The 9,012-nt window shown below is 41.9% G+C and overlaps 1 protein-coding gene across 1 annotated transcript; it reads left to right on the top strand.

Moving 5' to 3' along the window:
- The first annotated feature begins 226 nt into the window (after nucleotides 1-226).
- On the top strand, nucleotides 227-8,660 carry LOC112564644 (adenosine receptor A2b-like). The gene is made up of 4 exons (XM_025239603.1): nucleotides 227-251; nucleotides 5,318-5,428; nucleotides 5,921-6,047; nucleotides 6,899-8,660. The coding sequence occupies exon 4, from the start codon at nucleotides 6,929-6,931 to the stop codon at nucleotides 7,964-7,966; it is 1,038 nt and encodes a 345-aa protein (XP_025095388.1). The 5' UTR covers nucleotides 227-251; nucleotides 5,318-5,428; nucleotides 5,921-6,047; nucleotides 6,899-6,928; the 3' UTR covers nucleotides 7,967-8,660.
- The last annotated feature ends 352 nt before the right edge of the window (nucleotides 8,661-9,012 follow it).

Genomic DNA, 9,012 nt, shown 5'->3' with positions numbered 1-9,012 from the left:
AGTCTCGTCGTGCGGTGAAACCACACAGGAAAACAAAATCATTTATTCTTTGGAAGCATAGCTTAAGTGTGGACCAGTGGCATCCTTCGTGCTCTGAAATACTCGGCCATCTTCTGATCTGAGTGGTTCCAGAATATTCTTAGTGATAATCCTAACCCTACCTTTTTCTTCGAGAAGCTAAGCAGTCCCCGACGGTAACAGGGTGGGACAGCGATCCTGCCTACTGTTCCAGTGAATTTGAAAGGTCAGAGGTGAGTAGATTTTTGGTCTGACGGCTTCTGCAAGACAATATTACTTGCCGTACTCAGGTAGGATATGACTTTCATGATTATCATAACTCACAAAGAGTAAAAAATGATTAAATAGTAAAACCTTGTAACAAGTGGACACGTTGCTAGGTGACCATAGCAGTGCTGAAGACAATGATCACTGTAACTCCTTGCTTGCCGACTGCCCTACACACCTCATCCATAAACTCCAGAAAGTACAGAACTCCAGTGACAGGAAACGAGCCATTTCACTCACTTTTTCTTCGTTTTAATTTCTTGGCAGCCTCCTGCCCTGACTATATCTGAACTTCTTTTCCTACATGCCAGACAACTGCGTTCTTCGTCCGATGACTGTGTTCTAACTATTCCTGTCACCAGAACAACAACAACATATAGTCACAGGATGTTTAGTTACTGTGCAGCAAAACAATGGAACTCTCTCCCTTTCCATATCCGCTAACCTACAATTAAATCTTTTAAATGTACACTGAATACATACATCTTCCTTGAGAATTACTAACGACACACAATGCTTTCCACACCTTCCCCCTTATCGCTACTTATTGCTACCTACCTACTCATGTTTGCAAAATCCTGATATTTTCAGTCTTTGCTACTTGGCTTCTCTTTGCGTTTTCCGTATTTGTCTTTTATTTGTCATTGGTACTGTTGTTTATCCTTCTGTCTCATGCATGTGTTGTTTGTTCTTCTGTCCCTAGTTGTCAGGTGTGGTGATGTCAGCGATCTTGACCCACATTTTAGGCTTTGTACAATTCACTAACCTGATTTCAAAAATGAAAAAAATTTTGCTGTGTTATAAGCAGAACGCCTCCGTATTTCCAATAGATATTTCCCTCAGAATGTTGATCTGGCAAAACAAGTAAGGTAAGGTAAGGTAAGGTAGCGTGAAAACGTCAAATAAAAAGATAAAATCTTAAACGAGCGAGGCTGATGTCTACGCTATCGTTAACTCCGTCATCCACAGCTGGTTGATGTACTGTGCACCTGCTTCAAGGAGCAGCCTGAGATGCTTTGCCTACGAGACTTTATTTATTTTTTGTCGAGCTATGGAGGCCTTTTTGGAAACGATCGTAAAGGCTTCTTGAGAAGATAATGAAACGCCATTTGTTTTCCCCGCAAGAAGACTCCGGCAGTCCATTAACTTTTTCTTTGCACTGTTGGCTGTGCCAAAGATGCCAGACCATGTGTTGTTGATGTCAGCATGGTGCAGTGCTGTAAGCACCCTCCTCGTGCCGTATAGTGTACAGTTTCGGGGCTACAAGTAGTGGATGGATGCTGTAGAAACGCACTTTAGGACCGGGAGTTACAAGCACCGACTCAACGCTGCTTTGTGTCAAATACTTACCTCGGTGGTATGAGCATCATCCGCACTAAGCTTTGTATAAGACACAGTACTGTGTGACTAACGGTTACAAACACCGGTCCACAGACAGCTTCAGTACTTCAAGCAGCAGCTGTTGATCCCTGATTATCCTGCACGAGGTCAACAGGTCATCGCAGAGACGATTGCAGACAGACATTTAAGAACTGCTCTGTGGACAAATATCGCAGTCTGCTGCTTTTAGCGATGGTTAAGTGCCTGCAAAGCTTTTTCCAAATATTCTGCGCACAATGGAGGTAGATGAGATCATCACTTTCAGCACTCTTAGATTGCGACGATGGAGGAAACGTTCACTAAGCTATTGATATATGTGTGGATTAGATGAATATGCATGTTATGTGTGTGTTTGTGTGTGTGTATGTGTGTGTGTGCGCGAGCGCGCGCGCGTGATTTGAAGTTGCAAAGAAAGTTTTGAAAGATGATTGAAATAACACTGAGGGCTAGATCATGTAAACGATGCTAGTAACGAAAGGAGGATTTTTTTTCTATATTTTCCTGGCTGAGATATCTTTCAAATGAAATGTTTTCGAGCCCTTGCGTGCTTTAGATTCAGAAATGTCATGTTTTCTATCATCGCATAAATAATTTTTGCACATGTAACATAACACGACAAACAGCCACAAAGATGTTATTCATATGTTGGACAGAGATTGGAACATGTTTGGGTAGATTAAGCTGAGTTGAAAACGCAAACTTCCCTTCAGATAAAATTTATGATGTCTTACCCCAACACTACAAAAACAAAAGTGCACCTTAGCATGAAATGGCAAACAAACAAAACTATTCTGTGGGTTCTGTGCCAACTTTAACAGTACATTCTCTTTGGTGTGGAGGAGAATTTGGCAGGTGTCCTGCCAGGTATCACTTCCGGGAACTGGCGCAACCAATCAGGTGACTTGGCCATGAAACAGTTACAGCATTGCGGAGTGAAACAGGGGAAAGCTCGGGGAAAGTAGGAAGGAAATAAGTGGAAAAGGCTGGAGGATATTTTGGGCATCTGAAGCCATGGGTGGAGATACTGTGTGTAACGTCTGCCTAGTAATCATCCTCCGACCGGAAAGTATGACCTTCGCAACAGCCGAGCAGCATCCGGAACGTTAAGCGAACAAAATAGAAGGACTGGGACACAACAACAACAACATCAAACACCGACGAAGGCAAAAAGGTTTCTTAAATAAACTGAAGCCAACAGAATGTGTGACCAGGAAAGAAAAAGCGGGGAAAAGATGTCCGTTTGGCTTAGGTCTGTACATAGCGGAGATGTACCATCAGTAGTCTCGGTATCAGTTTCCGATAGTTCGAATTCCGTCAACATCTCCTTCTCTCCTTCTGTTCTTACGATTCCTACTGATGACGTCATGGCTGTTTGGCCGTTGCGTTTCTCTTCCTCGCCACATCCTGGTCTTCGTTCACTGCTGACGTCGTAGAAAGAAACCGCGAGAATTTCTAGGCAACTGTGCATCATAATATAAGTACCATGAATATAGGAACTGTGTGGTGTAGGAAAAGGACAGGGTCACTGTTGACGTGTTTCCCAATCCATTTAGCCACCATTATTGTTCCTTTCAATCGCGGAGACGGCGATGGCCAGGAAGTGACCCATGTATGATGAAAGACTGCTCATACTTTTCATTTTTCTTGTGGTTAGACGTGGCTCTTAGTGACGGGCTTGTGTATCAGGTACATTCAGCAAAGACTGAATATTTCAGCCTTGTTGAGTTTTAGTGTCAAGTGTCATTACCTACAACTAGAAAGGTTTAAAGGGAGGAGTGGAAGAGCAGAACTAAGTGTTGACCATGTTAGGATGCAGCAAGGATAATATTTATATTTATAATATATTAAATTAAATCTATGTGGGATGCCTAACATTAACCCCCTACCACACCCAAACCTCAGTCAACTCTCTCCCGCACACACTTGATAACAGCCGCTCAAAGCCACACCATCAAACCATCGACAACAGCAAGTGGAGGCAGTGAGTGGTGGGTTCAAGTCTCGCATGGTCCCACTAGGGCTGGTGGAGTGACGACGATGAAGTCACTCAGTCCCCGGGGTGGACCCTCATTTCCGCCAGACTGATGATGCTTTTCTTTTCTGAGCCGACTCCATATGCTCCTCGTCGTCCTCTGAAGACTCATCGTCACCAGGCGCACATCCGCGTCGTCTACAAACTTTATCGCCTTCATCAATCATCAGCTTGTGGACCTGACACTCGACTCGCTCCTGACGATTTTATCGGCTTTAATGAGCGCTGTTCACATCTGTGGAGAGAGCAACCTTTTCCGATATGAGTTGTGACTACGACAGTCGTGTGACTATGAAATGTGCATTTCTTAGCAATCATAGGTTATATCTCTTTCGTACTCGTAAGAGAGACTGCTGATTGATTTACAGAGTTCCTGGTTTTTGCACGGTGGCATTAGTGTGATAATACATCGTGGAGCTAGGTGTGTTTACCTATCGTTGGTCTGTAATATATATTTGTATATTAACTTCTAGATCATCGCTAAACGCAAACAACTCGACAAACGACGCTCAACTAGCTTTGCGCGCACACACACACTTAGGATACCCGAGAACTACTCACACTGCATTGGATTTCTTGTCTTGGCAACCTCATGTGAATGCTTTAAGATTTCTGCATTCCCACATTTATTTTTATAAGAGAGCCTTTTGTGTTGGTTCCGCAAGCATGTTGCTACAGCGCAGTCTCTCTGCATTCCTCCACAGATAGTGGATTTCAGGTGTTTTATGGGTTTCCAGATTGAATATTCACTTACATCCTTAGTGTGGTTAGCAATGGGTTATTTCCTCCCGTGTGTGCGTGAGTGTTTATGGGTTTGGAGGCTTTGTTTGTGTGTTTACGTGCCTGACTACATCATCATCATCAACACCATCATCCAACTAATGGATATCAACCATTTGTCGGGATAAGAAAATTTCAAAAATTGCAGCAATTCCTCTCCCTCTAAGCATTGCTGTTTGTCCACCCTGCTCCATGTAGGTGGGGTAGAAGGTCAGAGGGAGTCTTCTTCTTGTCCGTGCTGGCTACTTGCTAATTGTCTGTCAAACACCTTCTTAAAGTCGATGAAGTTGTGACAGAGGTCTCGCTGTTGTTGAAGATGCTTCTCTATAATAATGAGACATATTTTCATCTGTTGCATCCTTATAAAAAAGAACGGGTGGGTATAGTTTGATTCTGATACTTGAGAGAATCTGTCCATATTTACTGCACTGCTGCCAAATAAAACAAGGAGTGTAAGTAGAATAGACTGACGAATTAGCACAACAATCTCTTCACAACATCTTGGCATGGCTCTCCAAAGCTCTCTTTGTGGTTATGTTTGTTATTTCCCCTTGCTGTTCAAAATGTGTGTGTGTGTGCGCGTGCGTGCGTGCGTGCGTGTGTTCGTGCGTGTGTGTGTGTGTGTGTGTGTGTGTGTGTGTGTGTGTGTGTGTGTGTGTGTGTGTGTATTCGTGTGTGTGTGTGTTATCGGGATCTGAAGAGGTCTGGAGGGAAGCTATAAAGCTCGCGGCGCCGACTAGGGAGGGCCAGATAGTGAGAGGCAGTAGAAGGCACAAGCATTATTATTATTCCTCAGGTTCGAGGCTGGCTCAGGCCTGTGTTGGTGTTGGACGGTTGCAGAAAGGCGCACAAACGTCAGTGGAGCGTGTGGCCGGACTTTTGTTACTGTCCTCTGCCCTCGAAACAAGCAGAGAAGGGAGACAACGTGTGCTCTGATTTTTATGCACAAAGGTAGGCAACTCCTTTCTTAGTTGTCAAAGAACAACAATGGTATTTACATTACTATACTACTAATAATAAACTGCTTAACAAAATTATGACAACAATGGTGCCATTATTACACACAACGATTTGAGGATTCTAATAGTTATGATGACACTGTAACAGTGTAACTAATTGTAAGTACAGGGAAGTGAAGACCGACACAGGTCTGCTGAAGGTATTGCATGCAACACATACTGTATTTGGAAAACATTGTCTCTAAACAGGACTGTCCTTGCGATAATCACCTCATTTTCACTCCCATTTGGATTAATGAGCTTGACGCTAATTAGTCTGGAAGAGATTTTTTGGCATACTACACCAGGATGCAGACTTGCCCGCATAACATTAACTCTTTTATTTTTTAAAAAATGTTTTTTTGTGAATGTTAACAGTGGACGGGAACTGCAGTCAAGCACTTTTTTTGACATTGTGCCATTGCCAAGCATATTAAGATTGCAGGGGGATCGCGTGCTCGCCTCCGTGTGATAAGGAGTGTAAAGAAGAACCTGTGTTGTCTGCGTTCCAGTTTTGGAAACCGTGGAGAGAACTTCACAGAAATCACAACAGATTGCCTTCCAAAGCGGAGGTAAGTACTTCATTTGTGATCTGAAGTTAATGCGAATTACAGTCAAGATTTGCCTCTTCATGTATAATTATGATCTTGGGTCTGTAGTAAACTGAGAAAGACAGCCGCTAGCCGAGTGGTTTATTTGTTGAGATGATCACGATTAACAGGATGAGCTGGGTCTAGACGTTATAACGGTCACTAGTAAACAGTTGGTTTCAAAACTGTCAGCACTATGCTATTAACGTGATAAACTTACATGAGAAGGAAATAACGAAAAAAGATTCTTTTCTTCATCAGTTTTCGCTTTAAGGCATCAGTCATTGACATGAATGACAATCGTTTATAAAAGTATAAAACGGTTTATGGAAGGGTAGAGGTGGTGTTGTGAGTGGCCATTAGCACTGTCTGATGTAAGTAAACACTCAAAACAAACAGGTCACGTGATCTTTATTGAACTACTGGGTGCACGCAGTGTTAGTATTTCGATGCTTACAGAATCAGGCAAATTAAGAGCTGCTATAGTTGGGAGTGGTTAAAACATAGGGCTTCGAACTGTGTGAAAGATCACTTGTATGCTGGATACCCACGTGATGCAGAATACCTCCCTCCAGTTGGCCTTACTATTGAATGTTTTGGGTAATTGTATCTTCTACTGTCGTCTGAACTCTGTCACGTGAAGCAAGACAGGATACTGGAGAATGAAGGTATAGTTGCATTTGATTAGGTATGTTCACAATTCGATTGCAGATTTCTTTTTATACACGTACATGAATAGTGCTTAAAACATTATAAAACAGACATTAATGCAATGAGTAATGAAATGCATAAATATATGTTAAAATCTGTAACTAATAGTCTATTGTTTTTAGAGTTCTGTGGGACTGCTGAAAAACCACAAAATGAACAACACAAGTGACACTGAAGCCGATCGTTTTGCTTATTACTACAACATTCTCAGACTGTATCACGGCTCCTACATCTGGGTCCTCGCAGCCTTTGGCGTCCCTGGCAACGTGGCCTGCATCCTGACAGTTGCTACAATGACCCTCACCACGGCCACCGTATACGTGGTGCTGTTGGCGGCGGCAGACCTCGCAGCTCTGGTGCTCAAGGTAATCTTTCACCAGATTTACTATCATGAAGTGCCGGTAAATACATATCTGTGTAAAGGGGATGTGTTGGTTCAGGTAGTCAGCTGCTACGCCAACTGGACCCTCGTCCTCATCTGTTTCGAGAGGTTCCTAGCCGTGTGCTATCCATTGAGAAGAAATGCTTACTTCACTACGAGGAAAGCCATTGTCATTGCCGCGCTACTTGGTCTGACCCTGTGTTTGTGTTTGCTGTATGGATTTATTAACATAGACAAGAAAGGAAGTGGAGACTGTGACTACCCGGAGTTCGTCAAGACCTACTGGAGCTGGATTGTAGCCTCCATTTACTTTTTTCTGCCCTTCATCCTCCTGTCTATCTTTACCTGCCTCATCATCGTCAGTCTCAGGCAGCAGAGAAAGACGCGCGAGGCCATCAGGGCGACAACCCAGTCCACATCAGGGAGGACAGCTGAGGCACGAGTTGAACAGACCATTTGTATCATGATGGTGTGTGCTGCAATCGTCTTTCTGATACTCACCTTGCCGACCTGCATCTATCATCTCATTACACTATCGGACACAATAAATGCAGAGACCATAGAAAAGATATTTACGTGGAGTATGTTTCAACAACTTGCCATAAGTTTATCAGAAGCCAATCACGCTGTCAATTTTTACATTTATTTTCTGTCTGCCAAGAGATTCCGCTCTCGTTTCAAGGAGCTGATGAAAAAATGTTTTTCCGTTCATCTAAGACGAGATTCCGAAAGTAGCTGCGTAGGTTACACCTTGAAGACACAGAGCTCCGTGTTACCGGAGACTAGCAGGAGTGAAGCAAAGATGTAACAATTCAACACAGACCTAGCTTGGACCTCAGGCTGTTACAAGCGAAGTCACAACTATAATCTGTGTCGGTTAACACGCAAACAGGTGTCGGCACACCTAAACTCGAACTCCCTCTAATCGAATTTACCGTTAAATATTGGCATAAATGTTGTTGAATCTGCTTTTATCCCCATAAATAATCTTTGCATATTTAATTAACATCTTACTTAATGTCTGCTTTTTGTGTACATGAAAAAAATATTTTACAATCATAATCTGCCTGTGTGTATATGTCACTGTTCTGTTTTTACTTGAACAACATTCTGTAATGTAGATATATTCTCGTACACTGGCCTACAAAATATGTTGTATCTTTATGTCGAGTTATATTTTAACCTCATATATCATTGTTAATGATATTGTTTCCAGGAACACCTGCATGAGACTTTAATAATGATTTTAAGTACATTTTCTACATTTAATTGCTTAACTGTCGTTGCTCTTACTTGACCATGTTACTTTGCCTTACTGTGATGTTTAAAACATGTGTAAATATAGTGTTTATTAATGTTTAATTTCCATTAACATAGAACATTAAATCAATAATGATAAATATGTTGATTCTGCCCTCTGGCTTTGCTTCAGGGTTGAGATCAGTGTTTCTCTTGCTGTTTCCCCATGTTAACCGTGAAGTGTGAATAAATACTGTGATGAATGGCTTGTTTTTGCTGACCTGCCTTGTGTAGATAGGATTTGTTTTGTCTGCTTTGTTTATTATTTCTTATTTTTTCATAGACGTCAAATATTGTATTTATAAGGTAGATTATCTGTATAATATTCTGTTTACATGTCTTCTCATGTATTATCTGCAAATTAATGTCTATGGTATATGTGTATATACATCATTAATTAAAACAAGAGTGAAAGAAAAAAGCGAAAAAAAGGAAATTAGTTGTATAAAGGGAGAGAAAGAGAGAAAGAAAAAGAAAGAGAATGAAAGAGAAAGAAAAAGAGAGACAGAAGTAGAGAAAAGGAGATACAGAGGGAGAAGCAATTATTGTGGAGTT

This window comes from Pomacea canaliculata, linkage group LG5 (assembly GCF_003073045.1).
Source record: "Pomacea canaliculata isolate SZHN2017 linkage group LG5, ASM307304v1, whole genome shotgun sequence".
In the NCBI taxonomy this organism is placed as follows: Eukaryota; Metazoa; Mollusca; class Gastropoda; order Architaenioglossa; family Ampullariidae; genus Pomacea; species Pomacea canaliculata.
Note: the sequence above shows the minus strand (reverse complement) of the source record. Positions and strands in the feature narration are given on the sequence as shown.

Coding starts and splice junctions, on each gene's coding strand:
- LOC112564644 (XM_025239603.1), top strand. CDS start 6,929: ATGAACAACACAAGTGACACTGAAGCCGATCGTTTTGCTTATTACTAC.